Below are 19,159 nucleotides of genomic sequence, written 5' to 3' on the forward strand. Positions count from 1 at the left end.
TTTTCTCTTCTGCAACACTGGCATTGATAAAGACCCAAGTCAGCGACGGCCGTGGGGAGCTCCCCTGGGCTGCTAAGTCGGAGCAGCACATGGGGCTCTTTCCTGCTGCAGGGCCCTCCCAAGTTACCAAGCCTCAGCTGCCACTGCCCCTCTTACGCTCCACAGGACCACCACAGGCATACAGGCCCAAGGACCGGCCCGCTATGACAGCACCCTGGGCTTTGGGGCACTCGTGGCGAAGGACGACCAGGGAACCATTCACTCTCTCCAAAAATACACAGTGAATGGCCATTAAGTGCCGGGCATTGTCCTTGGTACTGGGACTATGCTCGGCCCGCCTCAGCCACCACCACTGGCTTCCATCCTTGCCATCAGTCTGTTAAGACTCCCCCTGGAGCCTGTCCTCTGGCGGTGGACTGCCTGCATGAGACAGTCTGGGGAGCCTCTCCCAGAGCCCTCACAGCCCCCTCACCCTCACTGGGGTCTGAGGACTGGGTTCCACGTCTGAGGGACCGAGGGCCACATCCAGGCTCCAGAGTGAGATCTGTATCATCCTACCTCCTTCCTCAGCCCCGCCTGGGGCTGTCCCCTTGGGGATGCTTCTGGAATTCTGTCCTCTAGCCTTCAGCGCCTTGAGGAAATCACTCTTTCACCGGGTTCTACCCCCGAGGGTTGTAAAAACCGCCATTAGTGGCCCCCGCGGCCCCTCCAACATGCCCTCCCGTCCCCACCGCGTATCCACTGCGCCTTGCGCACTAATGCGCCTGATCCTTGGCGCCGGCGGTGGGCGCCAGGGCGCCGCGGTGCACGCGCTGGTGCTTGAGCAGGTGCTGCTTCTGGCTGAAGCCACGGCCACACGCGGGGCACAGGTAGGGCCGCTCGCCCGTGTGGTTGCGCCGGTGGCGCGTCAGGTTGGGCTTCTGGCTGAAGCGGCGGCCGCACTCCGGGCACGGGTAGGGCCGCTCGCCGGTGTGGATGCGCCGGTGGATGGTGAGCGCCGACCACCACGAGAAGCTCTTGCCGCACTCGTTGCAGATGAACTGGCGAGGCTCGCCCGGCGCGCTCAGGCCGGCCCGCGCCCGGCCCCAAGGCACACCCCCCGGACCCCGGGCCGGCTGGGGGTCCCGCGACGGCTGTGGCGGCGCCGACAGGCCCGAGGGCGCTTCGGGCGGCGGCTCGGAGTGTGGCGCCGCGTCCCGCAAGGCGGGCCCGGGGAGCGGCGGCTCGGTGGCGGGGGCGGCGGGGGCGGCGTGTGCGCGCTGGTGGGCCCGCAGCGCGGCGCGGCTCGGGCAGCTCTGGCCGCAGCTGGGGCAGCGCGCCGCCTGGGCGCCGGGCAGGTGCGTGCGCTGGTGCTTGAGCAGGTGCTGCTTCTGGCGGAAGCTGCGGCCGCAGTGCGGACAGGGGTGCGGCCGCTCGCCCGTGTGGTTGCGCAAGTGGCGCGTGAGGTTGGGCTTCTGGCTGAAGCGGCGGCCGCACTCCGGGCACGGGTAGGGCCGCTCGCCCGTGTGGATGCGCTGGTGGATGTTCAGGGACGACCACCACGTGAAGCTCTTGCCGCACTCATTGCAGATGAACTGGCGCTGCTCGCCTGTCCCCGCGGCGGCGGCGATCGCGGCCCGGGCCCCCGCCTGGCGCCACCAGCCCTGGCAGAGCCCCAGCCAGGCCCACTCGGGGCGGCCCCGCGGCGGCCCGGGCCGCAGGCGACAGCCCCGACGGGCGGCGGCGTCCCGCAGCAACTCCTGCAGCCCCGCGCGGGCGCCCTGGCGGTCCCGGGCGTGCGCGCGCTGGTGGATGCGGAGGCCCACCTGGTGGCGGAAGCAGCGCGCGCACTCGGGGCACGAGTGGGTGGCGGGCCGCGAGTGGGTCTTCTGGTGCTTGAGCAGGTGCTGCTTCTGGCTAAAACGCCTCGCGCACTCGGGGCAGCAGAAGGGCCGCTCGCCCGTGTGGTGCCGCTGGTGGCGTGCCAGGTTGGGCTTCTGGCTGAAGCTCTTGCCACACTTGCCGCACGGGTACGGCTTCTCCCCGGTGTGGGTGCGCTGGTGGATCTTCAGCGACGACCACCAGCTGAACCTCTTCCCGCAGTCCAGGCACACGAAGTGACCCTCGCCGGCAGGAAGAGCCCGGCTTGCCAGCCCCGCGGCCTGCTCAGCGGGAGGGGCCCACCGTGGACCCCCAGTCTCCTCCTGTCCCCCCAAGGCCCGAGGCTTCCCCATGGTCTGGCATGGCGGGAGGCCCCGATGCTGCTGCCGGAAGATGTTTTCTTTATCCTTCTCGGAAAGCACGGCCTGCGGCCCCAGCGTCTGCAGCAACCACTCTGGCTTCTCCTGCTTGATCTTCATCACCAGCCCATCTCCTGCCAGAGGCAAAGGGAGAAAGGGCGGGGAGAGTCATTCACTGCCCCCTGGGCTGCAGGGAAGGAAGTGCCGGGAATGAATGAATGAATGAATGAATGAGAAAATGCGGTGGGAGGAAAGGATGCGGAAGAGAGTGTGGGAGGACGCGACGGGGCAGAGGGAGGAGAGCAGGGATGGTAGAAAGGACAGAGAAAGGCTGCTTGGGATGTGCTGAAGGAAAAGTGCCAGAAAGGAAGAGAAGCTGCTGTTCCAAGGCCACACCCCCACCCCACCTTTTCCACCAGGAGACCCCAAGATGCAGGGAAGGTCTTCCAACCCAGGAACAAGCAGAAAACGGCCATGCTTCAAAGCTTCTCATTCTTTTTCTAAAAGAATCCATGCACCGGGAGCTTGGTGAGCGAGTGCATGGCCAGTGCCCCCACGGTGGGGTGACCACGACCCACTTCGCGGCCACGCTCGCTGTGGCAGCAGCCACCGGGCCCAGCGCCTAACCCTCCTCCACCTTGGCTGTTAGGCAACTCCACCTTTTTTCAACAAACAAGAAAGCAGGTCGGAAAGGTCGGAGCACCCAGAAGAGGTGCTGTCCTGCCCTAACTAAGCCCCGCGCACTTCAGTCTCAGGAATGCCCCCACCCACTACCGCGAACCTACCTCTCAAAGCGAGCTCGGTTCTACTGGGGTGCTTTGTCCCCCTTTCTCACCGCCCCACACCGTGATGGGAGAGGCCTGCGACAGGCACAACAGACAGATTGTAGGATTTGTAGGAAGGTTAAAAGCTGCCGAAACTAACGGAGGAGTTAGAAGTCAAGACAACGGCTGGCCTAGATGCAGTGCTGTGGTTGGAGGCCTCGGGGGATCTGGCAGTGTTTTTGTTTTCATTTTTTTAAGCAAGAGAGAGCCCAGCAGTGGAGGGCGGAGGCAGAGGGAGAGGTCGAGAATCTTACACAGGCTCCACAGAGCAGGATTCAGGGCTCTATCTCACCACTCTGAGATCAGGACCTGGGCCGCAATCAACAATCAGAAGCTTAACCCATAGAGCTACCCATGGGCCCCATTGTTCCCCCACTCAATCTGGGTGCTGGTTTCACGCACATGTTCTCTTTATATGAACGTATAAAGCTTGTCACCTGTGCACTTTTCCGTGTTATACTTCAACAAAAAGTTTACATTTAGTAAAAAGTAGGTGAAATGAAACAGTTGGGAACAAAAAGAGAAACTTAATTCTGGTATTCAAAAGACAACAAAATAAACCCAAGGGAGGTAGGAAGAAGAAATTAATAGATAAATGCAGAGACTACAGGGTAAAGGAAACATAGAGATATAAAAAGGATTCTGAAAATCGTAAAATACTAATGCATAAATGTTGTATGAATTTGAAGAATCTGTATAAAATGGATGATTCTGTGAGACCATATAAATTAACAAAACTAACTCAAGAAGAGGGGGGATAAAAGAAAGAAAAGTCCTAAGAGAGAGAGAGAAAAGAAAGTTAACCTTTTACCTCAAAAATGGGTAAGAAGCCCCTTAAGTATAAGAACAGCTTTTACAGGGGCACCTGGGTGGCTCAGTGGGTTAAAGCCTCTGCCTTCCGCTCAGGTCATGATCCCAGGGTCCTGGGATGGAGCCCCGCAGGGGGCTCTCTGTTGGGGAGCCTGCTTCCTCCTCTCTCTCTGCCTGCCTCTCTACCTACTTGTGATGTCTGTCTGTCAAATGAATAAATAAAGTCTTTAAAAAAAAAGAAAAAAGAACAGTTTTTACTAAAACTCCAAGGGAAGCATTAGCCCAAGCTTACAGTGACTGTGGGGAAGGAGGGGGGCCCACAAGCTAGTGCGATCCAGTGTCAACAAGACAAGGGCAGAGCAGGCAGGAAATTATAGGTTTAGCTTTGAAAGCAGACACCAAAAACAAACAAGCCAAAACATTGGCAAAGCAAGTTCAGCAGCATTAAAAGAACAACAGATGACCTTGCTGGGCTCTTACCCAGGAAAGCAAAGATGGCTCAATATGTTCATGACATTGACTTTCTAAACAGGAAAAACCTGACACAATCTCAATCCATGTAAAAATGTTGCATGATCAACTCCAACATTTCTGGGGGGAGAGAAGGAAGAAGGGCTAGAGGGAGGAAGAAGTAAGTTCTCAGCAAACCAGGCCTATGAGGAAACTCTCTTAGGCGGACACAGAACCTAGACTAGAAACCCCAGCAGATATTATAGCCCAAGGGCAAGGGATTAAAAGAAAAATGCCAAAGAGCCATACATACATGGATGTGAAGATTCCCAAAACATGTTAAAACAAACTAAAAAAAACTGAAAAACAACGATCAGTCGTCTGACCCAATTTATGAAAAATAACACGCTGGCTCTCCATGTACAGACACAGGCGCACTCGAGACAACCCACACGGAAGCCCGGCGGTGGGTGCCCTGCAGGCGATAGGGCCGATAAGGCTAGATGAGAGAAGCCAGGGGGACCCCCACTTTATCTGCGCTGTTTGAATTTGTATGAGGATATTCAAATATTAGAAGTTTAAAATCTTAATATCTGCATTGTTCAAATTTTTTGAGAATATTCAAATATTAGAATTTTAAAATCTTCAAAATGTTTTAAGAAATAAAAAGAAAACCTCACTTAGAACCTGGCAGGTCCCGGGGCCAAAGAGCCCAGCCACCCCTCCACAGCCTCACCAGCCACCACGAGGACACATTAGAAGATGGGGTGGCCACGGGGATGGGGTGGCAGGGTGGGGGCTCAGAAGTACCTGTGAGGGGCCAGTTTTCCTCCCGGCAAAACGACCCCCGGAGGCCTCTCCAGGTGCTTGGTTGTGAGAAATCACTTTAGCAGGAGTCACCATCTGAAGATCAAAGTGGTGATTCAAACTGCACATTGGCAGGAATTGAATACCCAACTGTAATGAGGGTACTTGACTATCAGCGGGTTTTAGATGCCCTGAAATGTTGGCCAGAGAAAGTACTTAACGGGCTAGGTGTCCACACTAGCAGTCAGGTAGTGAACCCAAAATATACTCAGGTAAGTGGGGCATCGCTGTCCCGAAGTGACAGGCTCCCAATTATGTCCCGGAACCCCACAAAAGTCACTGCCTTGCTCTGATTAAACCTGACCTTGATGCTCATCATGGTGACTGATGGCTGGGAAGGCTCGCCATCTCTAGCCAGAAAGATGGGCCTGGCTGAAAGCCCAGAGAACATTCCTGTCCACTGCCATCAGGCCCAGAGCAGACACAAGTGACTGGGTTGTGTGTGTGTAGGCCCCTCTGACACGTGTGCACAGGGACTTCGGTCCTTAGGGATACCTTCCCTCAGGGCTCAGGTATTAACACAAGGAAAAGAGACCTTGGCCTGCCTGCTGAAGGAGTCCTAAAACATAGGTTTGGCTCCTCTGTCATTATAAAAAGGATAATTTTTTTAAAAATTATAAATGGTGGGGCACCTGGGTGGCTCAGTGGGTTGAGCCTCTGCCTTCGACTCAGGTCATGATCTCAGGGTTCTGGGATCGAGCCCTGCATTGGGCTCTCTGCTTAGCACATAGCCTGCTTCCCCCTCTCTCTCTGTCAAATAAATAAATAAAATTAAAAAAAAAATTCTAAATGGTTCAGATAAAACACAAAGGTGCTCAATGGGGAGCCACTGCTCAATGGTGACAGTGTCTGGGGCGATGGAAATGTCCTGGAGATTATGGTGGTGCTTGCACAATCATGTGAAAGTACTTATACCACTGGCTCCTGCACTAAAACTTGGTTTAAATGGTCAATTTCACATTGTGTATATTTCATCACAATAAGAAAACACACATAAAATAAATAGAAATTAAAAGGTGCTTAAAAGAGGTAAGCTCATAATTATCTGAAAAATTTGGCCATCCAGAGAGAGTCCCTCCCTCCCTCGGGAAGGCTGGCCGCAGGTGCTGGGAGCGGCGGAAGGCCCGGAGCTGGCAAGAACGTGGCTGAGACCCCAGAGGCGCCCAGGACCCCGCTGCCTCCATCCTCTAGGGTCAAAGCTGGTGTTCCTCCACCTCCTCTCTAAGACCCCAGAGCAACTTAGAAGCTGCCAGAGGTGGGGAAGAGGGCCCTGGCTGACCCCATCTCTCATGCCTGAACCAGGAGTCTACTTGTGTTTCCATGGGAAAAGGTTCCTTCTGCCAAAACGTCTGGAACCACCCGCCCTCGGTTTTACTGTAATTATGGTAACATCAGCCTCTCTTGCTCTCTCATACACATACCCTGGGGGTTCCCAGGTTTCAAACTGACATGGCAGTGGTGGGGAGCTGGCCTGGGAAGTGGGGTGACTATGCTCCCTGAAGTCCTTGTCAGGACCCGGCCCCCAGGATGCGCGGTGTCCATGTCTTGGCCGCCCCCGCCGAGCTGGATGACTCGTTCCTTTGTTACCCTACTGCCTGATGCTTGTCTCCATCTTGGGTTCGTTGTGGTGGTTATTCTGGGAAGGCTGGGGCTCTGGGGTCCATGGGACAAGGCCCCTGGAGGGGCGGGGAAGTAAAGAAACCAGAGTCATTGACCCAAGGGGCGGCATTCCCAGGGACGGGCTGCCCCGCTCCCAGGCCCAGAGCCTTCCGGCAGCAGGGTTCTGCGGGGGCCGGCGATGCTGGGGGCTGGGGGGCCTCGTGCCCAGAGCACAGGCCTGTCTGCTCACAGCAGCACCTGCCTGGCAGTTTCCTCCCCACGGCCCATGAACTCAGAGAGACCCCAGGAAGCTTCCATGGTCTAAACCGAAGGCACTTTCCTGATCAAAACCCAACAGGGACCGTCTTACCCAGAGGTCTGGTTTTCAGTGTTAGCTCAGCGTGACCGCCCACAGTTAGCAAACGCCTCCCTTGCCCTCCTGGCCTGGCTTTCTGCACAGGTGTACGCACACCCTCTGCCTAGCGAAGCCCCATGGCCTTTGGTCATTTTCTCAGCTTCCGAAGTCTGTCTTCTTTGCTTTCTTCGACACGACCTTCTACCTCCTAGTCCCGCTCTGCAATTCAGCAGTGCACAGGCTCCTAGTGAGGGCAGCACCTCACACTCAGGGGGAGGACAGGGGACAGGGCGGGGAAGATGGGCCTGGCAGGGGAGGCCGCAGCGGGATCCCACCTGTCCCTGGACTCCCTTACCTGTGCTCACACCAGCCAGGCCACACTCCATCGGCAGAGGCCTCCCGGGCACCAGCGCTTGCCTTGCTATCTGTGGGGGAGAAGGGGGCAGAGGAAGGAGAGCTGGCCAGTGGGACAAGGACCAAATGTCCCCCCACCTCCCCCCGCCATCTCACAGAACATTTTCCCTCTTTATCAAGAGCTTCTCTGTCCCCGACCTTGGTCGGAAGTGCGGGGCTTTTGTAAACTTGCACACATACCTGCAAGGCAGGTCAAACAGGCATTATTCCCATTTTAGGAGGACGAAACTGAGGCCAGGGAGGGCCCCTGACATGCCTCGAGTCACAGAGGCAGCGGAATGGTGGTGCCCAGGAGGCCCCAGCTCTTCCAACTCCCAGACCACAGCCTCAGGCCTGAGGGCTCAACATCATCGGGGGAGGGGAGGGTGCGGGGGGGGTATGTGTGTGACAGATGCACCCCAGCTAAGCCTGGAGACCCGCCTGAGTGGTCGTGGAGATGCCCGGAAAGGCAGGGCTGTCTCTGCCTTCAAGGTCCTTCAAGGTCCTTCAAGGTCCGCACCGGTCCCTACTGCAAGCAAGATCACACCCAGGCCATCTGGGGGACCCCAGGGAAGAGTTCATCCATCCGGGGCTCACCTTTTTCCCTTGTTTTAATGTTCAAGGTTTTGGACGCGTCCTAACTGGCTCATTGTCCCGAACAGGTCAGCTGGGGGGGCCCAGGCTCTTCCCCAGATCCCTGCCTGGCCCTCGCCTTTCAGTCTCTGCCCCAGTGCCACCTCCTCCGAGTGGCCCTTCCTGTCACAACCCTAACCCCACTTCGTATTCTGCTGCCACGCTTTTCGCCACCTGACGCAGTACGTACTTGTCTGCGCACCTCCTGCCATCTCACTGCGGAACGCCCCGGCCTGGGACACAGCCCCCGCCCTGAGGACGCTTCCGGCGCTGGTGTGCGGCCTGGCCGCTTGGCCCGCTGACCTGAACTGGCCGGGGGGGCAGGGGCATCATTTTCTGCACTTGGTGCCGTGGGCTGCCTCTCCTGAGGTTGTTCCACACACCTGGACCCCCTCGTGCCCACACTCGCCAAGGCCCAAGTGAGGATCCGCGGCCCGTGTTGCCCCCAGCCCAGGTGCTCAGCTCCCCCTGCTGCTACCAAGGGGCTCCTCCAGGTCCCTCAGGGCTCTCTGCCCGGCCACCCCGAAGAAAGCCGTCTGCTCTTGCTCTCCACCTCAGGCCCTCAGGAAACCCCATCCCAAGGGCATCCCCCCCTTCCCAGGTTCCCTTCCAACAGCCACTTTGGGGGGGGGGCGGTGTGTGCAGGGACCCACGCCAGGAATCTAGGCCCTACCAAGATCAGGGCATGAGGGCAAATATGAATTTTAAAAAGAGAGAAATCGTTTTCCCTGGGGACAGAGGGAAAGAAACTCTGACCCTTTCTTTTAGAGCATTTACTTGAGAAAAGTTGTCATCGTGAATTTCTCTCTGCCCCTTTGAGAGAGGCATGGAAAGCTTTTCAAAAGCTACACAAGCCTCTTGCCAGTTTTAGAACCCAGGCCTCCTTGAACTGTAAACACCAAGGGAGAGGGTGACCCAGTGGCGGGGGTGGGGTGGGTGCTGACTTCCATGGGGCAACTTCCTGGCTCCATCTCCCGTCGTAAGCATAGGACACCGCACTGCTCCTTGGGAGAAAGGCAGTTAGCAAACACGGCGGCCACCCTGTGGCCTGGTGCGTTGAGGATGCACTCCGGGTCACAAATGGTGCCATCGGGGAGTCCTCTTGCTTGAGGACGAGTTCCGCTCTATCTGGTGGCAGGCTGTGTCTGGTCCGCTGGGCTGTGTCACTGGGTGGGGGGCTGGCGGCCGGGGACCTCCTCCTGCTTTCCTAATCTCTTGTGCGCATTTCTATCTGCTTTCCTACTTATTTGATTTAAACAAAAATAAAAAACAAAAAACTTCTCTTTCTCTCCTCCTTTTGTGGGGAGCTTTTCAGAGTTGGCAGGAGATTTTGTTTTCTATTTCCCCACCAGGGGTCTGCTGTGCACCCCTACTGCGGCTTCTTACAGAGGCTAAAAGCTGCTCGTGGTGCAGAGAAAAAGCAGGCAGGAGAAGAGGGGAGGGCAAGACCCAGCAGGAGGGCACCGGCGCCACCTCTTCCAGCCAGGTTACTGTGTGTCCCACACCTTGGGGTGGCCTCTCTCCCACTGGAGATTCGATGTCGTCCTGAAGAGGGTCAAAGGACTGGCGAAGGGGGAGGCTACTTAATTCAGGAAAACTCAGAGGGTCCAGAGGACTGGGGCCACAGTTCAGGGTGAGGACAGAGGGTAGGGCCTTGACCTTATTCACAAAACACCCACACAACACAACAAGGGGCCTCTTGAGCCCAATCAGATGGGTCCTACTTGGTCCATTCTGTCCTCCCAGGGGTATTAGTACGACCTGTAAGTCAGCTCCGGTGGCAGGAAGGCTTCAGTTCCCGGTGAGTAATTCACAGCAAGCTACAGAGCAGCTCCCTGTGTCCCTGGGTATTCTGTCCCCACCACACCAGGGCTCAGGGTGGTCCCAGTCAGCACAGGAATGGGAACAGAGGGGAGGGGACCCCCATGGGCCCCAGGAGAAGAAGTAAGAAATGAGAGGGCCGGGGACAGAAGAGGCACCGAGGACAGGCACGGGAGCAGGCCCGCATGTCTTGAGGGCACCTCCCACTGTGTGCTCAGGCGGGATGCCTCTAGAAGACGGGCCAGCAGGTGTCCTACAGGTAAAAACCCGGAGAAAGCTGAACAGAGGGGAGTGTCTACGTGTGGCCACGTGTCTGCAGGTCAGCCAGGCGACCCTCTTCTGCCTCTGCCCTCTACGCTGTCCTGCAGGCCCCTTCTGGCTGCCACTCACCGCCCCCCTGACCCTGGCTCCCCCGACGTGGCCTGGCACGCAGGCTGCCCAGTAGAACGCCCCCGCCGACACAGAAGGCAACAGGGCCGAGCCGGCTCCCCCGCGATGCCCACACTGAGTCTCGGAAGGCTGCCTGGCCTCTCACCCCCGTCTCCAGCGACCTCTCCACTCCTGGCCCAGCAAGTTCTACGGAGGGTGGGAAACACACAGGGGCTAGGTCTTGGGACAAGGCCCTGGTCACTTCCCCCTTCCCGGCACCTGGCTCTGGGCCTGGGCCTGCCCTCCCCGGTGAGGCTGCAGTTGGGGTGTGAGCCCCCTCTGAGAGGGGCTGGGGGGCGGGTGGGGCAGCTGCTGGCAAACCTCTCCGCGTGCACAAAGGGAGGACTGTGCCCGCAGCAGGTGGTAAGGTCTGGGGGCAGGGGAAGGTAACAAAGCGGCTTTGCTCCCAGCAGAATCCTGGGGGCAGGGCGGGGAGCAGACGGCAGCTGGGCCGAAGAGAAAGGCCACAGACAGGAGGGGCAGCACAGGGACGCATTCCTGTCCCCCAACACCCTCCCAACCACAGGCCCCTGGAACTTTCCACCAGCTGCGCACGACCTTCACAGAGCAGGCCGCAGGCGGGGCAGGGGAAGCGGATGTCACCTCATGTGTCCTTTGTCACTGGCAGAGCGGGGACTGGCCCCATGCCCCCACCAGGAGCTGAGGCTGGGAGGGGTAGCATCATCCCAAAACACGGCCCACAGGCCCAGCTCGCAGGCCCTCCTCAGCCACGAGCTCCCACCAGCCCCACACCCAGGTCCTCAACAGCCACCGCTGCACCCCTACACCAGCAGCCGCCTTGCCCCCACAGGAAACCTCAGGCAGGGGGTCCTCTGCCCCAAGTGCTCCTTCCACGTCGAGCTGACCGCCTGTGCCACACTAGCGAGGCTGCCGTGCGTCCTGAATGGCTCACCTTTCCATTAGCCACATCTTTCCGGCCCCTCAGCTGGTCTGACCCCATCTTGTCCACAGCGCATGGCCCATCCCCCCGCCTCCCGTCCCCCACCCCCCAGGCTCTAATCGCTCTAATCTGCCTGGCCCACTCCCCACTTTCTTTCCTTGGGAGTTCCTGGTTCCCTGCAGGCAGCCCCTGCTTCCCATCTCCTTGCCCTGACCCCACGGCGCTGGCTCACACAGGTCAGATGCCCAGGGACCCAGACTCGAGACTGTGGCTCAGGACAGCATTTGTAACTGGGTGGCCCCACTCAGGCTTGACCCCAGTGAGGGGTGCTCTCAGAGTGCTCCCTAGGGGCCCAGGTTCTGCTGCTCCTAACCTCACTTACTGAGGGGCACGGGGGACAGCCCTGAGATCTTGATATTGACTTGGCCATGGAAAGAAGGGTGCTCAGCCAAGACCCCCGTACGGACAGGGAGAGGGTCCCTAGCCACTGCGCACCAAACACTTAGCAAGCATCGCCCATTTCCTCCTTCACAACCAACTCTGGCTGAGGAACCACGGCGCCCAGAGTTAAACCATTTGCCCCAGGTCACACAGCTGGTAAGAAAGAGAGCCAGAACCAAACTGGGGTCAACCTGGCCCCACCAGAGTTCCTTCTTGGGGACCATGTCGCCTCCTAAAAGTATGGGACAACCCTTCCCTTGTTTTCTATCCACACTTGATTATTCAAATTTACGTAAGTTAACTTTTAAATTCAGATTCTCCATCACTCCTGGCAGCATTTCAAGCACGCTCAACGGCCTCACGGAGCCCGAGCTCCCGCAAGGACAGCCGAGGACATTCCTAGGTTCCTGAAGCCCCATGCTATGGCACTGAGCTTGACCATGGGCTCCAGGCAGACAGGGGCCTTGCTCCGTTCACAACCACACCCGGCTTTCTTCACTTCACAAATGCTGCATTTTTTTTTTACAGACTGAAGGTTTGTGGCCAGTCTGCGTGGAGCACGATTTTTCCCGACAGCCTTTGCTCACTTCCTGTCACTGTGTCACATTTTGGTAATTCTCACACTATTCCAAACATTTTTGTCATTACCATATTTGCTAGGGGGATCTGTGATCAGCGATTATGACCTGCGGAAAGGCCAGATGATGGACAGCACGTTCGGGCAATGAAGTATTTTTTAACGAAGGCATGTACGTTGTCGGTGTAGACATACAGCTGTCGCACACGCAGCAGATACTGTATCGTGTAAATAAAACTCGCATGCATCGAGAAACCCAAGATCCACTTGATTCGCTTTAGCGCAGGGGTCTGGAAACCACCAGTGGAAATCAAAATCCACTTGATTTGCTTTCCTGCAGGGGTCTGGAAACGAACTGCGCCATCTCCAAGGTGTATCTGTTGAATGAATGAATGAATGAATGAATGAATGAGTGAATGAGTGAGTGAGTGGAGGCGGGAAGGGAGGGCTCCTTTGGCCCCCGTCCTTGGTCACTGATGACAACCATCTAGGGACAGGGGGATGGTGTTTTCCACTGGGAATCCAACTGCAGTCACTGTCAGTGGTGTTTCAGGTACAGTACGCGGGGATGGGCATCTGAGGAGAAATGGGGGTGAACGCTAAATACACAGACACATCCGGAAACAATCTTAGCTAACATCTAACACAGCTAAGGAAAGCAAGGTTCAGAGCGGCAAAAACACAAGAGAGGCTCCTACATAAGGGAAGAGCTGCAAAACTGTATGTAAAGTACAGAGAAGCTGAGACCTTCAGAAACCCACAGACCCGCGTGCAGACCTACAGACACCAGCGCGTGCAGGCACGAGCCATAGGAGCATGACACAAGCGGTGCGCCCGTGAACGCGGGAGCGTGCATCTGCACGGGACTCCGCTACACCCCCAGCTGGCCCCTGCTCCAAGAAGCGAGGCGGTATGATCGAGGGACAGTCACCACCTGTTAAGTGCCCCAGCTGTTTTGGAATCTTCAGAGGCCCCCAGCACCTACACAGTCACCCCAAACTCTGCTCCCCGATGTGAGCGGGCCTGGCAGGAGGAAGAGGGTGTGTGTGGACTTTCCTGTTGGGACCATCTCAAGACCACACACCCCTCCCTGTATAGGTCACTGGACCCTCAACAGCCCTGGGAGGCGGGAGTCTGGGCTACATGCATGTGCCTAACAGGGCAGGAGTGGAGGGGGCTGAGTGGACGGTGGTAAGGGAAGTAGGGCTGGAGGCTGGGGGCCCTGAGCGCCAGGCAGGGGGGCTGGACTTGAAGCTCTGGACGCTTCTGCTGGCCTAAGGCTCAAAGTCTCAGCTTCACGGAGGGGAAGGAGGCAGTCTGTCCTCTGTCATGCCCCTGGACATACCAGACCTCCAACCTTCCTCTTGTTGAGGACACACATACAAGTGGCTTTAAAATGTTATCAGAAACACAATGCAGCTGCCACCGGGGCCCCAGGAGACCTGCTTCCCATCTCACATGGCCCCTGGGCCCACAGACAAACAAGCAGGCCCAGAGGCCCTAGCTCAGACCAGGGAAGTGTTGCCGCCACCACCTAGAGGCCCACCTTCTCCCCTCACCCAAGCATGAGCATGCCCAAGGTCCTTCTGGGCCTCCCAAAGGACTCCCCACCCCCTCCAGGGCCTCCACCCCATCTTCCTCTCCCCTCACCTGCCCAGCTCCCGCAGAACGCCTCCGTCTTCTCCGGCTTCCCCCAGATGGCACCCAGCACTGGACCAGGGGTCCCGCGCACCTCCCGCTACGGCCCTTCTTCCAAGCCCTGCCCCTTCTGCCCCTTCTGCTCCAGCACCTTTAGACCTCGGTCTCCCAAACACTGCGGCCCTCAGTCCTAGGACAGGGGTCAGAGGAGCGAGTGGCAAGGACGGGCCATCATTCCACAGAAATTCTCAAAATTATTATTTGGAAAATACTAACACATATTCCTTCGGATAGACCTGTGCTCTCAAGCAAGCAGGGAAAACAGTGGGAAACATTCACAAAGTGCAAGACGAATTACTTCTAGGTCACCCCCGCCCTGCCGCCCACATTATAAGAACTGTACCTCAGGGTTGCCCTGGTAAGAACAGCCCAGTTCAATGACCTCAGGCTGCTTTCACCGGCATCAGCTGGGAACCAGGTCCACCGACAGTGGGGGCAGCTGCTTTATCCTGTCATGCCTGCCCCCCTCCCAGAGGTCCACGACGTAACCCCAGGCCCATCTCCGAGGCACCTCTTTCCAGCACTTCTGCCTCCACGCATCCAACATTCACCCTTTGCTACGACTGCCCCACCTCCCCTCCCTAGCCCTGTACCTGTCCCTCACCAGTGGCCTCCACATCCCCAGGCTCTGCTCCCCCGTCTCCCTTTAGAGGAAAGAGCAGCACGCACACTCCTCAGCCCCAAGGTCCAAGACTCAAGAGCCTACCAGGGCCTGGGGACCCCTATGACCCGATCTGAAGGCAAGACATGAAACTAACTGCTGACAACACTTTGAACAGATGTCACCTTCTCATTCATAAACACTTTCCAACGCCTTAGAGCTTAGAACGGGTAAGGAATGTCCTGCCCCCAAACCCCCCGCTTGCCAGATGAGGAAAGCAAAGCCCAGAGGTGATCCCCCTTGCCTCATAAAGAGTCGGACTGAGGTCTCCTTCTGCACACTCTGACCACACTCCTCCCTCCCAGCCATTGCTGCACTAGGAAATCTTGGATTCCTCAGCTTAACCCTCATGCGGGGCAGGGGGCAGGTGCATGGGGTTGGGGCACCAGCACCAAGTTCAGAACTTTGTCCTGGGTACCCCATGCCTCTCCCAGGGGGACAGTGGTCTTCATCAGGCCTCTCAAATCCACCACCCCCTCTCACTGTCCAGAATACAACTGTCCCAGTGCACACCTGGGGAAGGCTGTACCAGAGCTGTTTTTAATTCCTCCAAGATCTCCCACTGCCCTCCCCCCATCCAGTTCAGGCCTCACTTCTTCTTGCCCATAGACTGTACCAGTTTTTATAGCTTATCTTGCCCCTCCATAATCCATTCATCACCCAGAACTCAAAGCAATTTCCCCCAAATTACAATGAGGCCATGTTACTACTTTGCTCAAAATACTTCCCAGTGGGTCCCCAGCACTTTCAGGTTCAGCTAGAAATTTCTTGGCAAGACCATTTAGAACCCGCCTCTGCTCGCTTCTCCTGCCTCCCAGCTCCCCCTTGTCCCAACACGTGACTCTCTGACCTTGCAGCATCTTGGCTGGCCTATGACCAGTCTTGGAATACTCTTGCCCAGCTCTCCTCTGGCCAGCCTAGATCAGGGACCGCTCTGTGCAGGAAGCCTTTTTTGGATATGCCAGGCTCAGTTAGGGGCCCTTCTGTTTGACCTGTGTACCCACCCAGCCTGATACCACGTACATGGGATAAAAATACTTTATGTGTCTCCGCAGCAAGACGGTAAACAGCTTAACATGGAGTATTTCTTTCTCCCCAACACCCAACCCAAGGTCCCATGTGTTGTAAACCATTAACAAAAATTTTAGTAAAGAAACACAATACAGAAATTTAAGTCCAAAACGGATTAGAAGCACAGAATCATGGAACCTTAGAGTTGAAGGGAGACTAATACCCTCTAATCTCTTCATTTTACAGATGAACCCGGGGACCCCAAAAAGAACCGCTAGCCGTGTAACCTGGACGTGAGCCGGTCTCAAGGTCCTGGGCTCTGACCACACCCAGCCCCAGGTCTGACTGACCCCGACACACTCCAGGCTCCGCCCAGCCCAAAGGACGGGAGGAGGCAGCATCTCTGTTAGCCTCCCCCTTTAGGAGGAGCCCCCAGCTCCCACCCCCACCCCCACTGAGGTCTTGACTCCTGTGCCCATTCTCCTGGAATGGAGTTCCCCCAACACACGCACACGCACACGCACTTCCAATTTCGGTGGTGCTTCCCCCTCATTGTTCGCCCTCGCAATCTTCATGGCCCCTCACTGAATCATTTATTAAGCAGCTACTCTGTGTCACCGTGCGGCGAGCCCTGGGGTTCCTGCCCTTCAAAAGCTCGGTCTCTCCGACACAGCCGACACAGCCGACACAGCCCCGAACACAGGGACAGCGCTTGGGCAGAACGCGCCCGAAGGGACCAGGGGTCAAGCCCTCCGCTCACCACCCCGTCCCTCCCGCTCTCACAGGCCCCCTCCTGCTCTCTGCCCCGGCCTGCAGCCCCCTCCCACGCACGACCCGGGCTCCTTTCCCCAGGGGCTCTGTGGGGGTCGGGAAAGTTCGGGGCCGCAGCGCCAGGAGCTCAGGGGACCCCGAGACCCCCCGAGGCCGCCGCCAGCCCGAGGGTGGGTGGAGGCAGCGCGGGAGGAGCGGGCCGGGCGCTGGCCCCACAGCACGGTCCGTCCCTCCGCACGCCCCTCCCGCCCGGATTCGGAGGGACTCGGAGGGAGGGGACGGGAATAAATACCTTGACTTTGTGGTTAAGGTTAACGGGAACTGCCACCCCGGGGCGACTTGGGCACTGGGCTCTCCGGCCCCGCCAGTCCCGGGACAGGCGGGGCGGGCGCCTGCCCCTGATTGGCTAGCGGGCTTAGCCATCCCCGGGGCCGTCCCGCGGTCTGATTGGCCGCGCCGCTCAGATGACCAGCTCCGCCCTATCGGAGAAGCCCGCGGGGCGGCCCCTTTGTTCTCCTGAGCCAATAGCCCTGGTGGGCGGGCTGACCCCGCCGCCCGCGGAGCCTCGCGGGGGGGCTCCGCGCGGCGTTAACGCTTTGGCTGCTGGCGCGCGAGTGGAGTCCAGGGCTCCGAGGGACGGAGGGGTGAGGGCGAGGCGGCGTGCTGGTGACCGGACAGCGCCGCGGCACCCCGTACTTCCCCTCCCTCCGCCGCGCGCTCCCTCCGGCTCTGGCCCCGCGGACGCGCGCTCAGATGGATCCCGTCGTTCCGCAACTCTCCGTCCGACTCAGGACGCGCCCGCACCGCTCTTGGTGCCGGGATCCGGGAGGACAGGACGCACGAAGCCCGCTCTGGCGCTCACACTCGAGTGTGCATGAGACATGGTGGCACTTGGTACACCAGGTGTTAGGGTGAGAAGCTGTTGTACGGATCTCGCGCGACCCGAGAGAAATCGCCGTCCGCACCGCGCGCGGCGCCGGGCACGTAGTGAGCGCCGGATCAACGATCCTGGGGTCTCTATGAGAGAGACACGCCGAGACCTCGTTACACCCACCCCCCTCGCTTTCTTGTCAGGAAACAGCGGTCTGAAGAGGTCACGTTCCTGGGTGGAGTGTCCCAGCAGGGGACACTCCAGGGAGGGTCTTGACTGCTCCTGGAGACCTCCGGAAAAGAGAATTTTCTCTTCTACCCGCACTAATTGGAACCAAATGTTCTTTATGCCAACAAGGTTCCTCACACTGCTCCCTCCAGCCCGCTGGGTCAGCTCCCACTGGCAGGATTCTCTCTGGAGCTGCTGAGAAACTGCCTTTGGGACTGGGGGTTGATAAAGACAGAGCTGGCCTCTCTCTCCCTGAGACATCGACTGTGCAGCTGGTGGGCCTCGTTCTAGTGAATCAGTAGCTGTCTCCTGGGCATTGCCGTGGCCCAGCTATTGTTTGGCTTCAGGACAATAGACACTGTCGGACTGAGATTCTGTCCGGTTTGCCACTAAGTTTTGTGCAGTTTTTCTGTCTCTGGACTTTGACTTATCTGTAAAAGAGTAATTTCCTAGTTACATACTTACCTTTCCTGACTTTTGCAGGACCCAAACTGGTTCTGTTGTCTATAGAAATATGTGTAAAGTATAAAAGCCTACACAGAGGCCAGATACCACTAGGCCATCAACTTTTTCAAGAATCCGGTCCATCTCTTTATTTTCTAGAATACCTACTGGAGGTTTACCAAAGGCGTGTGGAATTCCGGTGTTCTGGTCCCAGATCTGTCACTGGTCATGAGTGAGAAAACCCACTTGTCTTGGGCATGTTTCCTCTACAGAGTGAAAGATTTCCTCCAGACTGGCATTTTATGACCAAGGGTGTTTCAAGGACGGAAAGAATGAAGCACATCTGGGATCCGATTTACATTAAGAAAAAAGAAAAGACAGAACGGGCTGGGGATGGGGAGAATGAAAGACTTCGGCATTTAAGAAATATATGTCTGCATTATTAAATTTTGACAAGATAATTGACTTCTTGTAATTGTATTAAAAAAGTGGGCGGGGGGGGGAAACCTGGACACTTCAGAAGTGTGGCTCCTGTCAGCAGAACTCTGACCCCTCCAGCCTGAGCGGTTCCTCCCTCAAGACTGCTGTCAGCGTGTGCCATGCTGAGCAAGGACTTGGGATCCACCAGGTCCTCTGAGGGACCCAGGAAGGACCCATGGACAAGTTCACTCTGTCCCAGCTTGACCAGCCCCCTCAAGGCCACTTCAGTGACTTCCCCTGAACTTTGGACCTCTCCTCACCATCTCTGCCCAAAAGCAGGTGCAGCACAGAACGAATGGACACCCAATGCCAGCCTTCCCCACCCCCCAAGCACTTCCTCCAACGGTCATCTTTCACAGTCAGAAACCCTGGTCAGATTCCTTCGTCCTTATCCTTTTTCCCAACCCCCAAGTACAAACCTTAGATGCCGGAGGACCTGGCTCGTGCTCCCTGCTCATCAGCCCCAGACCTTGACCTACCTGCCTGCCCCCCCCAAAAACATTGCTTTCTTTCCCTTGAATCCCTGGGGTCTCTTAAAGAGACATACTGATGTGTGGCTTTCTTGAGTCAATGCTTCTAGTCTCTGAAAGATAATTTGCCATTAACTATAGAGGGTTTTAAGATTTTATTTATTTATTTGACAGACAGAGATCACAAGTAGGCAGAGAGGCAGGCA

The 19,159-nt window shown here is 57.2% G+C and overlaps 1 protein-coding gene across 8 annotated transcripts; it reads right to left on the reverse strand.

Annotated features, from left to right (window-relative positions):
* Positions 1-328: 328 nt before the first annotated feature.
* On the reverse strand, positions 329-17,569 carry ZNF775 (zinc finger protein 775). Of its 8 annotated transcripts, XM_032305932.1 has the most exons (5): positions 16,753-17,569; positions 12,644-12,696; positions 12,515-12,606; positions 7,480-7,549; positions 329-2,353 (listed from the first exon to the last, which is right to left on the reverse strand). In XM_032305932.1, exons 1-5 carry the CDS (start codon positions 16,881-16,883, stop codon positions 756-758), a joined length of 1,944 nt encoding a protein of 647 aa, XP_032161823.1. In that variant the 5' UTR covers positions 16,884-17,569; the 3' UTR covers positions 329-755. The 8 variants fall into 8 exon arrangements, with proteins under 8 accessions (XP_032161823.1, XP_032161827.1, XP_032161826.1 ...); XM_032305936.1 differs by lacking the exons at positions 12,515-12,606; positions 12,644-12,696 and adding an exon at positions 6,758-6,846 and having other exon boundaries at positions 16,753-17,568; XM_032305935.1 differs by lacking the exons at positions 12,515-12,606; positions 12,644-12,696 and having other exon boundaries at positions 16,753-17,567.
* Positions 17,570-19,159: the final 1,590 nt, after the last annotated feature.

Source organism: Mustela erminea, chromosome 11 (genome assembly GCF_009829155.1).
Source record: "Mustela erminea isolate mMusErm1 chromosome 11, mMusErm1.Pri, whole genome shotgun sequence".
Taxonomy (NCBI): domain Eukaryota; kingdom Metazoa; phylum Chordata; class Mammalia; order Carnivora; family Mustelidae; genus Mustela; species Mustela erminea.

Coding starts and splice junctions, on each gene's coding strand:
- ZNF775 (XM_032305932.1), bottom strand. CDS start 16,883: ATGGCTAAGCCCGCTAGCCAATCAGGGGCAGGCGCCCGCCCCGCCTGT. Junction 12,697..16,752: donor ACCTTAACCACAAAGTCAAG/GTATTTATTCCC, acceptor TTCATTCAACAG/ATACACCTTGGAGATGGCGC. Junction 7,550..12,514: donor CTGCTGCGTGTGCGACAGCT/GTATGTCTACAC, acceptor TCTCCCCCACAG/ATAGCAAGGCAAGCGCTGGT.